The sequence below is a fragment of the Nanorana parkeri genome, unplaced genomic scaffold (assembly GCF_000935625.1).
Source record: "Nanorana parkeri isolate BGI_ZX_2015 unplaced genomic scaffold, ASM93562v1 scaffold1362, whole genome shotgun sequence".
NCBI classification, from domain to species: Eukaryota; Metazoa; Chordata; class Amphibia; order Anura; family Dicroglossidae; genus Nanorana; species Nanorana parkeri.
In genome coordinates, this window is record NW_017307630.1 from 74,511 (window position 1) to 93,589 (window position 19,079).

At 38.9% G+C, this 19,079-nt stretch overlaps 1 protein-coding gene across 3 annotated transcripts in view; it reads left to right on the top strand.

The window, feature by feature from the left end:
• Positions 1 to 19,079, top strand: part of MMP2 (matrix metallopeptidase 2) — an 80,487-nt gene that overhangs the window by 18,835 nt on the left and 42,573 nt on the right. For all 3 annotated transcript variants that reach the window (XM_018569586.1, XM_018569585.1, XM_018569584.1), the window contains exons 4-7: positions 3,684 to 3,812; positions 5,456 to 5,629; positions 12,266 to 12,439; positions 15,325 to 15,498. In XM_018569586.1, the coding sequence (XP_018425088.1) occupies positions 3,684 to 3,812; positions 5,456 to 5,629; positions 12,266 to 12,439; positions 15,325 to 15,498 (651 nt within the window). The remainder of the gene's footprint in view (positions 1 to 3,683; positions 3,813 to 5,455; positions 5,630 to 12,265; positions 12,440 to 15,324; positions 15,499 to 19,079) is intronic.

The following is a 19,079-nucleotide window of genomic DNA, read 5'->3' on the forward strand; positions in this document are numbered from 1 at the left end:
CTATTTACAGAAGCCTTAACAGCAGCATTTTTGCTGACTTCGCTCCACTTTGGAAAGGTCCTTTACATGTGACTATACCAAGTTTATTTTGTTGGGCACATTGATTTTTTGTCACAGTTAACCGTTGAGATGCTACAATGTATGTTATATTGAATACATTCTGCATTGAATACAGGCTGTAATTAACTCACGGGAAGTTAAATAGAACAGCTACTACAGCACACAATTTCACAATGTATTAAGATAAGGATATCACCTATTTGTCCAACTTTGTTTGGAGTCTAAATTAATTATTATAATTTGTTTATGCATCGTTAATAATCACGAATAATCATTGCCATTGTGCATTTTATTTTTACAATTCCACACCCACCAGTGTGACATGTTAAAACACACATAGTGGATACACTTATTCAAGGTGGGTGGGGTTCACTAGACCACACTATATAGAAGTTAGAAAATCTCATAAATCTCATATTTTAGAGATAATCACTGGAATAGAGACACAAACAAGTAATCACTTTACAACAAAGATTCTAGTTCATTATTCACAGAGTTCATTAGCCTGAAAGACCTATAATCACTACTTTTATTACTATTTACTAGGGATGCACAGATACTTTTCGAGTACCAGTGCAGATACTTGGCATTTGCATGAGAACTACCAGGGTTGCAGCGGTTGCAGCTGGGACCTGGCTGTGGTACTCCACCACTGTCCTGAAATCATTAGTCTGTATTGTTTTAGAAAAACTGTCACATGACAATAAACAAAAATTTATCAGTACTCGTACATGTAAGTACTCGGCAAGTACCAGTACTCGTACTCGCAAAACTGGTATCTGTGCATCCCTTTATTTATAAAAACAAAATTGTACATTAAAACAGAGATGTACAAATCCCAGGAGCTCCGTGTGCTCCTTACAAATGACAGCTGCCTCCTAATTTTTGAATTTTTCTCTAGTCTAGTCTTGGAGCTCAAAAGTATCGGTACATGTACTCGTACTTGTACCGAGTACTGTACTTGGTATCTGTGCAACCCTAGTATTTATCACGGGTGTAATATTTAGATTTACATAATATTTCACATTTAATGATACACATAAGGAAAATCAAAACCAAGTAGATCGCTCAACACCAAGCGCAACATACTAGTCTTTCTATTCAACGTTTATACTCACATTGTTGCAGCTGGTGACTATTAGCTTTCTCCCAGCGCAACTAATTGTTTGATATATAGCTGTACACATTCTCCTCCTCCTCAGCCGCTGCAGCCACAGAGCGGCCAAGGGGAAAAGAATTTGTACAGCTGTCACTACCAGGGGCGTAGACAGGAGCGGGATAGGGGGGTTCAACCCCCCCAGAGTGTCATAGCGAGGGAGGGGGGCACATGCCCCGGGCTTTAAATCATTCAGAGACTGGCATGGAACAAGCCCATCTAAAGGGATGCCGGGGATGTCCTGTTTGCTAAAACTTCGGTGACGATGTCACTGACAAATAAAGTTTTTCAGTGAAGCGGATGTTTTATCAAACAGGACATCCCCTGCATCCCTTCAGTCATGCAATTGCTGTGCCTGGCCCTGGATGCTCTGTACATGCCTCAGTGCGGGCTCTGCCTTTTCAGTGACCAGGAGCAGAAGAACTGCAGGAGACAGAGTGGGCAATCAGGTAGTAGGGGCTGGGGAGCAGGGCTACCATCAGGGGGGGATGGCCAATACTCGTGAGGGTCCTGGGGGGCCTGGGACCCTTACATGGGTATCGGCAGTACAGGGGACACATGAGGTGGAGGCGGCTGGGCCGGGCACCCGCAGTGCCGGGCTGCATCAGAGGAGGCCGGGCCCCAGCAGCGGCGGAGGAGGCTGGGCCCCAGCTGCTCCAGGATAATTGCAAGAGATGGCGGCGGGCGCCCGGCAGTGAGGAGAGAGCTGGTGGGAGGAGAAATCACATCAGCCTGCAGGCAAACTCTGAGGCAGCGCTGGGGCCTCGGCCAGGAGGAACGAGCAGCAGACACTGGATTTCAGAGCCCACCACCTCTCCCCGCTGCATGTGTTCGCACCACGAGGACAGTCGAACAAGGTATGTGCCTTAAGTCACATTGTTTGTAACCCTCTGTAACTGATGGAATTGTTCTGCATTTATGTATAAATCATTGCTGGAAGTTGTAGCCCTCTATAGCTGGTGCTATTCAGCATTGCAACAGTGCAGAATGGTATCAGCTATAGAGGACTACAACTCCCAGCAATACTTTAGAGTACAGCGACCAGGAGTATCTAATGAAGGTTTGGCAGGCACACAAACAGCCTCTCATTACCCATGAAATACTGATTTATATAAAAAGTCTGTGGTTTTACTGATACAAAGTAGGGATGGGGTGAGACACACAGGAATAGAGATGGTGGTGAAAAAAAACAGGAAAGAAACATACTGTGAAACGTTTCAGATAAAGAGATTACAGACACATGTTAAAAAGGCATGCCTTCGAGCAATTAAAGTCCTGTGGTGAAAAATTAAAGATGTTGGATCACCAGCTATGCTGCCTTTGATGTGCTCTGGGTTGATCTTGCACAGCCCCTGAATGCAGCTTAGAATCTGGCAGGGAGAACCATGCAACCTCTGACAGCATGTGTTGGTTTGTGTAGGTTTAGTATTATTGCTGAGCAGTCACATGAAGGTATTGGCCCCTGACACGCAACACATTTTTGTAAGGTTTTGCTGAGACACAGAGCTGTAGTTAGCTTCTTTTGTGCCCGAGGCAAGAACAGAAAATTGTGCCATTCCATTCCAAGGAAATTAATGATAATATAACTCTTTATTTTAGTTATATACGAAACATAAAGATATGTAACTTAGCATGAGTAACAACATCACAACTTGCATAAAACATAAACTTACAGTGTAGTTAAATAGGGTATACAAAATAGTGCTTTCAGTATTAATCAGAATATAGATTATAAACAAACACTAAATTGAAGAATTAAAGTGTTTTTCATGGTAATTCATCCCTCAGAGATGTAACCAATGCAGAATAGCAGAACATCAATAAAGTGCTAAAGGGAAGCCTGCCAACCACTTAAATTGGCACACTGGGGTCTAAATGACAAATGGTGTATTGGTGCCAATTGCCAGTTGCATAACAATAGTCATAGCAGCCCAAATGGCTACTATGGGGTCTGGGGGATGGAGAATTACCCCATTAAGAGGGCTCTTGAGGCAAACTAAACACACAAAATTTGTGGGCATGTTAACATAACACAAACCCATTACTGTATCATTAGGGATTGTAGAGGTTGCTGTTGACACTGACCCTGTACCTCCTGTGATATTGCCAGCCAAGAAAAGCTGACACACTGGAGGATATTTCAGAATCATTTTCACAAGTTACAGGATCCCCTTTGCAGGCTGTACTGACAATGCTGACAAACAGCCTGCCACCATACTTTTTATTAAGTTCAAGTATGGAGGTTGCCTGGAGCCTCATCAAAATTATGCTGTGGGGCCCCAAGATCTGCAATTACACCCCTGACAATTGGCAAAACTATGTAACATTACACACATTAGTACAATTTGCCATGAATCAGACTTTGTGTGGATGATCTGCTCATCACTAGTCTTATGTATACCAGTGCTGTTTCTACACTGTCCTAATGTAATTTTGTTTTTATTTAATTTTTGCACATGGCTTTCAGAGCATGGAGATGGATATCCATTTGATGGCAAAGATGGGCTTTTGGCTCATGCTTTTGCACCAGGATCAGGAATTGGTGGAGACTCCCACTTTGATGATGATGAGCTTTGGACCTTAGGAGAAGGTCAAGGTAAGAATGATTTCCTTATATACAGGTACACTTCTCTGTAATTTTCAAAAAGTTAGAATCATTTTAAAGTTTCCCATACATAATTTAATCATATACTTCTTTGGAACTAATTTGAATATGCTTATTGGTTCGTGATTAAATGAAACATGTAAGTATGCTTTGCAAACAAAAAGGATTCCCTTCTCCCCTCTCTGATCTTCCAGCACCGAGTAGAGGAACGAACGGGGATGGGTGGGCACAGCTGACTGCCTCTAGAAAGGCAGAACCAGCGGTCAATCATGCATCTGGGTGGATCTCAACAGTATTGTTGGGATCTGTCCCGGCTGCGGCGCTCTCAGAATATCGCGGGCAATAGCCTGCTATATACTGAGCTTTGGGTCACGGGAGAAGGTTATTATATGTCCTTCTGTGACCCTAAAGAGAACTATGGGGAAAAACACTTACCCCATAGTTCTCTTTTAAAGGCCTAACATTGTGTCATGCTTTATTTTCACACTTTAACCATTTCAGTACTGGCATGTTAAACCCCCTTCATTTCCAGGCCATTTTATAGCACTGTGCAAGTTTGACTGAGAGTTCCTTTGTTATGGAACACTAACAAAATAATTTTTTATATAATTTTAGCTTTCTTTTAGTGGTGTTTAATAACTACTTTTTAATTTTTTTACTATATAAAGTAAAAAAGACCAAACAATTTGAAAAAAAGCCTGTTTCTCTTACATTCATTTGCAAATCATGGCAAATTAAAATGTCAAGACAGTATGAAAATCCCAGAAATTTACCTTTTTGGAAAGTGGACAATTCAAAGTCTGATTTTTTATTTTTGCTGCAATTTTTGGAAATGAAGAAACATGCAGATATTGAGCGGCTTAAAACATGGAGCTTAGTAAAAGTGCACAAGATACAATAAATGTACAGGTCATAGACAGAGGGAGTCAGAAGTGAAGAGGTTAATGTACAGGTCACATACAGTGGGAGAATGGAGATGAAGGGGTTAATGCATAGATGTGTCGTATAAGGGAGGGGGAAGGGTTAATATACAGGTCCGTCAATAGATAGAATGGATCTAATATAAGCAGGAGAAGAAACCAAAAATGCTTTGCAAAATGTTTGCAATTGATTTAGGAATAAAGTATTTTATTATGGGTTGAGTAATTTAATCCCAGACCAGTAAAGGTATAACCAAAGGCAAATGCATGTGGTTTGGAAAAATATGCTTATGGGGAAAATTCTTGGAGCCAGCTAAATATCAGAGAAACATTTCTGGGAAAGGGATTTCAGTTTGGATGATTGGAGGACCTAAACTCATCAAGTTCTTTTTAGTTAATAAAGCTTTTTGATTGGGGTAGGGGATTTTTTACTATGTATCTAAACCTTAGTATACAGTATTATTTAACTGAAGTAAAAAAAGCTGAACATCCATTTCTTTGGTAAATACACATTATACTAGGTAGAAGAGGTTTTTCATGCAAAGCTTGTTTTAAGGCTCCTTCCCAGCTAACCGTTAGTCTCTTTCAGTTTTTCTTGCTTTCACTACATATTGGTTAACTTAAAAAATGAAGACAATATTCGCAAATGGTATCACTGTGCTTTTACTAGAATTATTGGATTGATTGCTTTTTATCTCCTACCATCCACTTTAGTTGTGAAGGTCAAATATGGAAATGCAGATGGAGAATTTTGCAATTTTCCTTTCAAATTCAATGGTAAAGAATACAACAGTTGCACGGATGTTGGCCGCAGTGATGGATTTATCTGGTGTTCCACTACATTTGACTTTGATAAAGATCAAAAATATGGATTCTGCCCTCACGAATGTAAGTCTAAAGCATTCTTGCAATGGTATCCACATTCTTGCAATGGCGTTTAGCTCTGCAACAATAGTTTGTCAGCTGCAGGGGTAATGAGATCTTTTTTTGCAATTAATGCATTGGACCAGTTTAAATGGGCCCCTCAGAGAGCCAGAGTTCTTTCATTTCTAGTTAGACCATTCAGAGATTCTGCTTAACAATTTTGAAATATAATTTTAATGAAAATACATTTTTATAGAGAGGTATCACAAAACAGACATATGCAACAGTAAAATAAGAATGTTTAAAAGTGAAAAAACACTTAGGTGGAGTCCACTTGGTCTCCGAACAATGCAAAGTTTGGATGACTTGAAGATTAAGTCCAACCTGATTTTGCAGGAGTGGCCTTATAAATGTGACTCTTTGTAATGTTTAATAGTTTCAATGATAACATGAGGGCTCCAGCTTCTGGTGCCATCTTTTCTGGTATCTGGAGAGGGTGTTGCAGAGCTAACTTCTCCTAATCAAAGGATCTAATCCTTTTATTGTACAAAAAAGGTCAAAATAAAATTTTAGTGAAGCAGGGATGTCAACTCCAGACACAAATTTTTAGGACAATTGTGAAAAATGTATAGACAGCTCCAAATTTGATATTACTAACGGGGTAAGCTAAAGTCGTTGTAGCTAAATTAGTTCTTACAAGCAGACCACTCTATGGAAGACATGAATGTTTATTTTTTTTAAAAATACTCTGCAAAGGAAAACATTTAAATTGCAAATTATAATCTATTTGACACAAGGAATAACTGATTAAATGTGGACCTCACTTTTCTAAATCACTATCAAAAAGTTGAATGACTATTCGCATCTCTGTCTTTCTCCCCTCCTATTCCATAGCTCAATTCTCTACTTCTTATCTGACTAGCTTTATCCTTTTTTGTGTGTTTCTTTTTTTTTCCAGAGATTGTTAGGAGGATATTCACAAAGTTTCCAAAGGCTCCCAAGTGAATAACCTAGCCAAAGTGAAGTGAGCCGCACGCAGTTCGGCTATTTACTTCAGCCCTGCACGGCTGATTTCAGCCGTACATCTGTTAAAATCAGCCATACATCGTCTGCTTTCGGTCAGCCGAACATGCTCTGCGTGTTTGGCTGAGCCGAAGTGCAGAAGGAGTTCGACTCAGCCGATCGAACATATGGATCGGCTGAGCCGAAGCTCCGGAAGCTCATTTACTGCCGTTCGCCTGGCACCAAACAGCAGTGAGTGAATAGCCAAATGCTGCTGAAAGGAGGTAGCGAGCAGAATAGCAAAAAATTTAAACAAGTACAAAAAATGTTTACAAATTTTTTAAATAAATGTAAAAAAATAAAGAAATATTTTTAAAAAAGTTAAGAAAATAATAAAAATTCCCATATGTCATACTTTGAAATTGGGGCCAATTGGAGTAAATTTAAAAACTCTCAGAGGTATGTGGAAGTAATGTCCGTGAGTTAACTTTTTGGACATTATATAAAGAAGCTATGGGTTAGCGCCCAGTGGGAGAGAATGAAAACTTGGAGCGGCAATAGAACTATTTAAATATTTTTTCTGAAGAAATAGGTAATAGAATCCTGGAGGTACAGTAGTTGTATAATAGTCGGCTGTTTTTTTTTTCTTTTCTTCACCTTTTCACAATGATTTTTATGTATAGAAAAAAAGCACATTGTCCCCGTTCCGATGGGGCACGGGGATTTTTTTTTATTTCAAAAAATCAAAAAATGAATCCACTGACATAATACTAAGGTCAATCATGATGTCCAGTGGTGTCCACGATGACCATGACTGGGCAAAATAAAAAAAATCATTAAAAAACAAAAGGACGCACGCCGACCCGACCGCACGTGACGAACTCCCGCTGCAGAATGAATAATCTGACAGATATAAACAATTGGATGGAGCTAGTGGTGACTTCCTGAAAAATAACTGTTAGTGCAAAATAAAGAGTATCATGGACAGTACTCAGATGATGGAGTATTCACCTTGCAAAGTGAATTCTCACTTAGTTAAGTGAATAAGTGTAATGATTGAGCGAGTTTGGCTGAGGATCTCAGCTGCGGAGAGGCTTTGTGGATGGCTCAGGTGGGGGGTTCACACTTACACTCTTTAGTGTGGCTGAGTGAGGTTGGAACCCTTAACACATCATATGCCACCACAGGCTGTAATTGCAGAGATAACAACAAGTGAACCTTCCCTCTTTGCAATATTGTGGTTAGTTGGGGCCTGTGGGGATTTGTAGTTCAAAATAAAGTAGTTCACTCCACGAATGCAAAAAACTATAGCAACTACAGCAACTTGGCAGAGGAAAGAAAAGTAGTCCCGTATTTGTTTTGGTATACAGTAGTTCACTCCACTAATGCATAACACTATTGCAGGCTTATCAAACAGTAATTAGGAGTACTCCTGAGCAACCCCCCTTTGTAGAGCAGTGTCTCTTTAAACCCCACTGAGTTGCAGGCAATGTAAACAATTACAGGGTCCAGGATGGTACTTGCGGTTTGTTGGGGTATTCAGAGCCCTCCAGGAGTACAGGGCGAAGGATCACTGCTGTGCTGGAAGAAGTCCGGATTAATGCTGCTGGAGTGAAAGGTTCATGTGCTGGAGCAGAGGTATGAGCCCTAAGAAATTGCTCAACGTTCTACCTCGCTAGAACATTGAGCAAGTGTGCCTTCCAGGCTTTTATGAGTAGGCAGGTGTGTTGGGGTGGAGCAGTCAGCAGAGGCCCTCCCGAACGTCTCCTAGCAACGGGATGCTTCCGAAGGGCCAGGCTGCTACACCCTTACTCCTATGTGTGACGAGTCCGAGGGAGACGTCTGGAGGGAGGAGCCGAATACGCAAGCCTGCCGGCCCGTCTCCTAGCAACGAGACGGCGCCGCAGTTCGTGACAATAAGGTAAAGAGGTGTTTAATTTGCAGTTTTGAGAAGTTATGCAACTAAATGCAGAGAGCTGTCAAGGAAGTCAATGCTGGATGAATGCATAACTCTGAAATGGGTTGTGCCTATTTTTTAAGAGAGATGAATGATAAGGAATATTTGGGACGATGGTATGGTATTTAGCATTTTTATTTGGGCAAGTACATTTCATTTTCACAGACCAGCAGTCTTCTTATTCAGCTTATTTTCTCATTCAGTCTAGTTCCTCTTCTATCCAAGTTTTACTTACTTTACCCTTTCTTTAGCTTATATTCACTGTATATGTAAAAAGGTGTGTTACAGTAAACCATGTTCTTTACAATAACACCCAAAAAGTTTCCAGTCCTCCTCTGGTCTCAATCACTATATAGTAACCCTAAATAGCCAGTTAAAGAAAAAGAATGATAAGATACAGGATTCTAGAGCACTTCAAAACCACTCCTTTTTTTCTATATACACATCAGCTACTTATCCTTGAAAGTGAGCATGCAATTTGCCCTGGTAATAATGTAGAAGATATATCTAAGGCTCCTGCAGCTAGAGATATTTACATTTTAAAAGAAGAGTTTAACCAGTTGACATCCGCGGTGTTAAACCCCCTTCCCATCCAGGCCATTTTTCAGTATTCAGCGCTGCGGTACTTTGACTGACATTTATTCCGTCATGCAGCGCTGTACTGAAATGAATTTTATACCCTTTTTTGGGGACAGATAGAGCTTTCTTTTGGTGGTATTTATTCACCACTGGGGTTTTTATTTTTTTACTATATTAAGGAAAATTCACTGCCAGCGATGTATGGCATATGGCAGAATACAACCGCTTGCAGTTGGCCACCTCAGTATGCCATACGTTGGGCTATAAGCTCATGGTCACTTTAGCTACCATGAACTTATACCAGAAGGGTCCTCCTGACTCTCCCCTGTAAAATAATAGCTGTCATCAGCGGCTGAGAAGAACGTATGACAGCATCTCTGTGCTTGCCCGAGCGGAGGATCGGTAAATATCTGTGATCTTTACCGATTCTTTGTGTTCAGAGCAAACACTGGAGTGATCAACTTCATTCATCCCCAGTTATGAATGAACAGGAAGTGCTTTACATCACTTCCTGTTCATTCATGAGTTTCTGAATGGGGAGAAGCACTCAGTACAGAGGCTTCTTCCCATTCAGAAACTGGTTGATAGTAAATATTTTACTATCACCAGTTTCTGAATGAATGGGAAGGCTCTGTGCTGATGGCTTTTCATTAATTTAGAATATTTAGAATAGAGGCTGCAGAAAAAGAGATTGAGGACTCTGGGTCCTCAATTTCTTTTTCTATATCAAAAGGGAAATTTCAGGGGTCTGTTTAGACCCTGTAATATTTCCCAGAAGCCCCCCAACAGTAAAAAAATAAAATAATAATAAAAAGTAAAAAAAATTAAAACAAAACCCTCCCCACACACAGATAACATACACGTGGCAACAGTGTGCACCATATTGTGGTGTACACCATGCACATCTGCTGCGGTGCATTGTTAGAACCCATCGCTGTGCTTGATTTAGTATTTTTAAAATAACATTAATGTCACTGATGCAGCACAATGCGTTGTGACGCATTGCCGTGCGTTGTGATACACTGTGTTGCTATTAAATATACGACTGTATAATTTTATCACAACACACACCAACAGTGCACATACGATTTTCAACATAAGTTGCTTAATTACAGTTTTGTGTCATTTCATTTTTCTACCGTTGCGCAAAAAGGGGCAATTTAAATTGACAACTATTGTTATTTATTAACTCAGTACAGTTTTATCTTTTAGATTTAGTCAGAAAAGTATTTGTGTGCACTGATTTTAGTGTGCTTTTATCAATTTAATTATGTATTTTTATCGGTTTAATATTGATTTGATAATCATTTTCGCAATTATCGCAGGACCTACAAAATTAGTAGCACCATATCTTTATTCTACCAGGTCTGTGCTAAAAGGGCTAAAATATTAATTTTATATGGAGAAGTGTTTTTCCCGTGTAGCCAAAAGCCTCAGAAAAAGATCTGACCTTTGTTTTCTAAGGCTGCATCTATGATTTTGATAAAACAATATGTAATGTTCTTTGTTTAGCAATGGTAAGTGTGTATGTATTGTTTTCTTTTTTTCTATATTGTAATGTGTTTCATTATAATATGCCATGTGATAGTAACAATCTGTATTTAAGTAAAACACCATATATACTATCTTAAGCCCCTTTATTTCAAATACATGACTACCTTATCTGCTTGTGATTGGGTTCAACATTAAACTCCTGTCCACAGTATTAAATTCACATTCTTCTTCAAGATGCCCCAAGTAGCGGGAGCATGAATCCTTGTTTAAAAGCACTGTGTCAATCAAATAAAGGTGCCTATACCTTGTAATTACAATATTCATATACAGTGTCACATTCTATGCAAAGGTTGAAATGAAAAAATCCTGATCAGCATCAGAAATCATATTACATATAACCATGGAGAGGTTGGCGACTAAAAATAGTGACTGTTCTGACACATTTTGTGGAGCAAGGTCCATCTCAGCTTTCTCAGCAGGCTCTTTCTCTTACATGACCGTGTTGCCCTACGGCAACATTGGCTGTGTTGGTGTTTGTGTGTCACCAAATGTTGACACTAGGGGATAAGGAGATGTGATCTCGAGTCTCCCTGCTCATTCCTTCCTCCAGGTGGCTGCCAAAGCCAGCTGACTTTTTATTTGTATTTCTATAGCACTTCTCTCCACGGGGATGCAAAGCACTTAGGAGGTGAGGCAACCATCTAGTACCAGCAAGACTTTTGAGTATGGAAGGAAATCGGAGTACCCAGATGATGCCTCTGCAAGCACAGGGTGATAAGGCAGACTCCATGCAAATAGTGTCCCGGCATTTTTTTAAACTGAGGACCATAGTGCTGCAGTTGAGACTTCCACATTAGTTAACCAAACGAATGCTAGATAGTGGCAAGCATAGGAGTACTCATTTCAAGGTAAAAAGCTGCTTGCTTCAGAGGGAAGAAGGGGTAAAGTAAAAGGGGAGAGTTGAGAGAAAAGGGGGAATATCTAACCATGAACTTTGCCCTCTTTCCCACTCAACCTTGTAATTGCTGTGTTCACCATTGTATAAAACCAACAAGGTGGGTTGGGTGTTTTATTATAATTTATTTTCAAGTAATAAGTGTTAACTGTGGTCAAGATGTAAGAATATAGGACACGTGTCATAAGGATCAGAAACTCTAATGGATGCATTGTTGACATGGTGTAATTTTCTGTAACCTGTTGGGAAAGCACTGAGATGGCTGTGAAGAAGTTGAAGTTGCGTTGCAAAACACTTCAAAAAAGTAATTAAGAGCTGCTACCATTTCCATGGTAATATGCAATATGATTTGTAATCTTGATAAGCAACTTTGAACTTTGGCTGATGTACAGGATGGGATAACGATGGGGTGTGATAGAGGACATATACAAGGATATTAATGTATCAAGAACTTGGTCTTTTTTTTTAGTTCTATTGCAATTTAATTTAATTGGATGTGAATGTTCCTAATTGGTAAGTGCCAATTTGAACCTTTTCATTTAAATGCATAATAACATATACAGTTATATATTATACCATACTCTGCTGTACATCCAGTGTACAGATAATATTCAGTGGTAGGAATACTCTTTTAGCAAAGGGCAGCAAAATAAGTTATTTTTTTCCCCCCCAGTGCTCTTCACAATAGGTGGAAATGCAGATGGAAAACCTTGCAAGTTCCCGTTTAAGTTTCAAGGGAGCACTTATGACAGCTGTACAACCGAGGGAAGAAGTGATGGTTATAGGTGGTGTGCAACTACAGAAGACTATGACAAGGATACAAATTATGGATTCTGCCCAGAAACAAGTATGAAATTAAAATGGTTTCATGAATGTGTCTTTATACTCTAGAGCCATCTCACTGCTTGTTGTCATGTTATGCAAAACTGTTTCTTTACAAGACAGGTTAATTATGTATATATACAATCTTTCAGATTTCTATTTGTACACAATTTTATACACCATAAACACTTTTCAATTCAGTCACTATTGTTGCTTCCACTTTAACGTACTGTGCTGTGTAGAAAGAGGCACCACTAGAGCAGATAATACTACTTACATAGCTCTGGTCACTGGCACCACACATACTGTATGTGTCAAGGTAGGGAAGAATTTACACATAACAATTTACAATAAGCAAAGAAGGCAGCAGAAATGGTGTTTTAAAGTAAAGTAAAGTGAGAATCAGAAATGTGGAGAAAGGGAGGATAGCATAGAAATAAAACTAGAAATATCAGTGGGAGCACTGGGGCCTAGGGGCACTGCAACGCTATATGGGAACATAAAGTATATGTTTCATGACACTATAGTTAATTTGTTTAAACCTAATATAAAAATGGTAATAGCAGAGTAAAGAATGGCAAGTGTAGAGGACAGGAAGGGGAAGTGCAGAAGATGGGAAATAAGGAAAAGTTGGAGGAGAATGGGGGAATAGAAAGAGAAGGAGGAGAGATATAGCTGCTTCTTCTAAAAATCTTCCCCTCGCTGTCCCCTGACAGCTGCTGAGCATTACACTCAGGCTGCAGCGAGAGGAGTCTATTAGCATCTACTGTAAAAGCTGGACCCCATGCATTAAGATATGTGAAAGAAGGAGGAGATTCTGTCATTCAACTGCTCCTCCTCTATTCACAGGACACCATGCATTATTGGATAATAGTAATAGGTGATCTGTGAATGGCAGGGAGATCTCAGGAGGTAGGCCAGCTGTACAACTTTTCACAATGGCTGTTCACAGAATATTCTCACTGCAGCCTTTCACAGTGCCACTTTGGGGGGACAGTGAGGGGATGACTTTTAGAAGAAGCAGATGAAGCTAAGCAAATACAAACCATTACACATATCTAATGTATTTGTCACTGTATACCTCCCCCCCACAAAAAAATAATTACATTTTTTTTTTAACTAAACTTTAGTTTTAAAACCCAATGAAAAACAAATGTATTTCTCTTTATAGTCATGTACAAGCAGAAATTGGGATTTTAATTTTTATTCGTGTGGAAATTGAACATCTTGCACTCCCACTCCATTGCTCTATGCTCGCATAGAGTAATGGCAACACCCTTTGTCACATGTTCTTACACATACTTATGTTAACAAAAAGAAAGGTTGTGTCTCTGTCAAAGTTTGTGACACAAGAGAGTGAACTAGTCAGCAAAGTCAGACTTTGCTGCATTTTGGACTCCATATTTAGACACATTGCTATAGCAAAAAGTATAGGTAACACTAAAAAAAAAAGAAAACTTGTTAAAACAATATCAGTCATACTGAATAACTTTTATGTTACTTTAGTTAGGTTTTTTACAGTGTCCTAAGTGTAAGTGCATAAAAAAAACTTAACAGCAGATATAATACAAATAAAACACTAAAACTGATGGTGGCTTTATAGACTGCTTAGATCTTGCTGGTTTTGATGTAGTTAATAGTGTGTCAGGTGGATTATTTGTGTCTCTAGCTGGTTGTCTAGCATCTACTGCATGGTTCTCTGATACAATAAATGTTTTCATAAATTATCAGTCCCAAGCAATTTTGCTTCCCTTTGGACCTCCCAAAACAACATGGGTACCTATGTTATGTTATACTGTAGTGTAAGGTTCTACTTCACCAGAAAGCGATACTTTGTTGGAATGGTTCTTTTGGAGCGGTAGTTGATTTCCTTGTTGGAAATCGCACCTGCAAATTACAGCCTGCTAATTGCAGACACAAGCTTTTGGAAATGTCTATAAGCCTTAGAAAAGTTGGCCAAAATGTTTGCTTGAAATGTTGCTTGCTATGTAAAATACCTTAATGCTTCTCATGGGCTAGATGAGCAGTTTGTTTGCACCACTTATGACAGAAGAATGTGGTTCCCACAATAATTGCTCTGCAATTTTGAGCACATTCTTTATCTTCTGGTAGACAATTGCACATAGATTTTATACACCAAGCTAAATATGTTTTCATGCCGGTGCAATTTCTGAATCGACTTCCTCCACATCCTCTGGCCTCACTGCATGTGGAACTATATTCACAGCAATAAAGTGAAGTATGTGCTGCACTCAGGGATAATCCTGAAAAGCAAAGACAAAGAAGCTGACTTTCAAGTCAGGCTAAAGTTTTAAAGTGAGAATAGAAGAATATACAACACTGCTTGATTACAGCAGAAAATGACTGAGGCTATTATTCCATTGGACATATTTATAAACAAATATGTTAAATGTGCATATAAATGAAAATATGCTATGCCTTAAAAAGAAATCAGACAGACCCATAAACACAACAAGCCACACAAACGTTTCACATTCCTTATACTTTAGGTCCAGTTTTAGTTTTAGAAAACTCTAGAGTAAGGTTTACATGTGTATTTGTGTCCACAATCAGGCAAAACAAACGTAGTCTAATATATGGCACGCGACATAACATAAACATGGCCTAATATATAATTCATTAACACATTTTCAAAATATCTGTTTTGCTAAGACATCCTAAATAACTTGCACATTGACTTGAATTCATCATATGCAACTAGTTACACCATGTTTTAGGTTGTAAGGAAAGGTATCAGAAATGCAACACTCTAAATGACTGAAAAACATCATTCATTTTACTGAATGTAAAAAAGGGATGTATAAGAGTCAGAAGTTCAAAATTATTTTTTATTGTGTACATTTGTTTGATGTGCAATTTCTTTAAAGGCAATACATCCTTTCATTTTAGCACTCTCCACAGTGGGCGGAAATTCAGATGGCTCTCCTTGTGTTTTCCCTTTTACTTTTCTTGGCAATAATTATAACTCATGCACCAGCACTGGAAGAAGTGATGGCAAACTATGGTGTGCAACATCCAGCAACTACGATAATGACCGCAAATGGGGTTTCTGCCCAGATCAAGGTAATGATAAACATATTTAAATAATGACGTAAAGAATTACTGTTTTTTCCAACCTGACTAAATATGTACGACTATGTAAGAAAAAAGTAATATCCATCTGTTTAACTTCACGTCCAATTTAATGTGACTAACTACTACTAGCTATACCATGAGCTGGATAATTTAAATATCATGTTTCTTCCCTTTTTAATTATCCAGGCATGCAGCCTTGTTGCCAAGGAAAGGAAGGTTGCGAGCGTGTGTCCCTCCTCTTAACTAAACCAGGCCACATTCCTTCAACATTGGGAGTGGACCTTGTAAGGCACATTTTCCCCTTGTTGAGGGGGAAAGGGCATCATCCCCACATCTTGTCCCTCAAAAAGGATGTGGGGGTTTGTGAGGTGGGAAGTTTGCTTTATAATAAGGTAATAAGGGGGTCCCCAGATATCCGGCCCTCTCCCCTAAGAGAATGAGTTTAGGGCACATGAGTGCCCTCCCAAATGTAAAAGTAAATACACCCACTTCATGAAAAAGTCCTTTATTAAAAATGTGTAGCCCAAGTGGTCAGGAAAAGGACGGCAGTGAGGGTGTCCCTCCCCACTCCTAAACCATACAAAAACACATGTCTTCAACATTGGGAGGGTACACAGCAAGCCTGGGCACCCCCCTTACAAGGCCAATTGTCCCCATATTGGGAATTTACGGGGAAGGGGCTTCAAAATCTGGAAGCCCTCTTTATAATAAATGGTCCCCAGATATCCACCCCACCATGGAAGAGTATGAAGTACATGAGTACCTATATTTTACTTTTTACTCATTCCCCCAAAAATGTAAAACGTATTAGACACCCACACTTTGAAAAAGTCTTTTATTTAAAAAAATATGTAAATCCAGCGCCAATCACATCACCCAGCTAAGTAGATCCATTGTGAATCATGACATCAGTCATGATGACCCACCACCTCAAAGACTCGCTGTTAACAATGTGGCCCTGCCCCTACAATGACTTGCCATTTCATGATCTTTCTCTGCCACATTACCGCCACAAAATGTCTGGACGGCCTTTGTTTGTAGACAAACAAGCTGAGGATACTGGGTGACGTTATTGAGCAAATATGGTCATTACTACATCTAGTCAATGACATCATCCAGGATTCCTGGCTGGTTGGTTTACAAATAGAAGCCGGCTGGAGATCTGTGATTTAAAGGCGGTAGTTCTTTTTTATTTCACTGTCACTTTTAAAGCGTTCACTCCTACCTTTCTGTTCCATAACTTCACATACAGCTTTAAGGAATCCCCCAGGCATGTTGGTTAAAGGATTTGTGTATTTTCAGTGTTTCCCTTTAATCCACCCTCTCCAGTATTTTTTTTTTAACAATAACTTGCAAATCAGTCTTATGTTAACTTCCTCAACAACATCCACAAATCAAAATGATTTGCAACATAGTGCTCCATAGCATAGATCCAAAAAGATCATCTGTATTTGACATACAAATAGAAATTCATGTTAACTGGGATATTTCAATTGATCTTTGTGTGTCTCATAAAGATTATCTGTTACAGAAAATTTTAACTGATGTTCCAACATATTATTTTGGCACTAAGGAAGAGGACATAAATTGGCATAACTATGTAACCTCAAGTGCAGTGCTAGAATTAAAAAAGTTATCAAGAATTGCAATATAAATCATAAATGTTATTTTACTGTATCCGATATAGGAAGCCTGGTGGCATCACCAGGTCAGGACACTATCTGCATGGAGTTTGTATGTTCTCCCTGTGATAGCGTGCATTTTTTCATACACTCCAAAGACATGCTGGTAGGTTAATTGGCTTCAGTTTGAATTGGCATTAGTATGTGTGTGCAAGTAAATTGGCAGCCCTATAAAAATACCTGTAATAAATAAAGGAGACAGTTCATCAGTTGAAAATACGTATATGAGCGCTCTGAAATCTTGGGAGGATTAACAAGTATTATATCTACCATTTCTGCCATCACAATAAACCTACAGTGTACCTTCTAATTAAAAAAATGTACATATTTTTCACACACATTGTTTAACACACCTCAAAATATCAAACAACAATCAAAACAAACAAGATAACACTCAGAGCATTAACAATAGACAAAAGTCAAAGTTAAAACTCTTAAAAGCCCTTCATTAAACTTACACCACCTGTAGGCAAAATTATACCAAAGTGAAATCATCAAATTTTGGTCATGCCCAGTAGTGTTTCTGTTTATGTTTGGGTAAAAGTAACATTCTCACTAAATATTGTGTATTAGGGGAGCTTGAACTGAACTGAGATGTTTGCAGGAAAATTCATCAGCCTATCCCATAATGCCCTATTCTCAAATTTGAGAAAACTGCTCTATATGTTTATTATGTGTTCCTATTCACACAGCATACTAAAAAATAACTTTAAAAAAAAACTTCTACCTTTTTACTTTTTTGTTAAAGCAGGCAAGATGGCTGATTCCACATTTTTCTCATGCCCTTTCACAGTGGTTTGTCCTAATGGAGAAACTTAGGACTGAAATGTGAGGATTGTGTATATCTGATGAGCTTCATTAACATACAATGGACAATGGTCCACCTCAGACCCCTCACCCCTTAGATCCCCTTCTAACATTTCAAAGAAATAAAAGCAAGAAGAAATTGTAACCCTTAAAACCCTAAACCAAGTATAAGCAATTTAAACTGCAAGCATTTTTTCTTTTCTTTTTAGCTTACGCTTTGTGAAAGGGAACATATAACAAACATAAAATATGTGTTATCCCAATTTTGCTGCGAAAGTGGAAATGCAATTTAAGGAAGAGGAAATGGCTTTAGGCATGGGGGCGGTAGAGACCAGTGGAAATTGGCTCCTAAACAGCTGAAGCACAGGAAAATTGTAGTAGGGCTTTACAGCTTGCATGAGACATGCCTGCCATTTCTTAATGTGATGTTGTCCATTGTTTTCAACCACTACCTATTGAAAATTTAGTAGAATGGGTAAACCAGCATGGGTTACCGCTTTCTGAGACTAGGCTACTTTAAAAAAAAAAGATTTTATAAAAGACAAACACATTATTATCCTTAACTGACACTGTAACATTACACTTTTCTGCTCTTTTTTTCAAACAAAAACAATACAATATTAAAATGAATGCTAAAACATTACAAATATTATATTAAATATTACAATTACAAAATGTTGGAGGTCAAAGTGAGTGAGCATCAAACGAAGTGAGAAGGGGCATCTTACAAAAATGTTGCAAAGTACCTAAAGGTGGCAATGTGCAGGCCTGTCCCTGGGTGGCTTCACAGGCACAACTTGTTCATGGTGGTCAATAAGTATGTCAGTTCCCCATGGACTACTGTGTCCAAGATGGACCAGTTATCACAGCTTGCAAAACATGTGCTAGCATTGCTTGCCTGCCCTGCTGCAAGTGTCTTGTCAGAAAGGAGAGGTTGTGACCAGAAACGCATCCACCAGTCCACAGGCAATGATAACCAACTGAACTGAGAAGACCAGCTTGGATCTCAGATCCAAGTCCTAAAAGTGGCCCTGTGAAGATTTTAAATGAAGCCATACCTGTAAAAAGAGTGTAAATGCT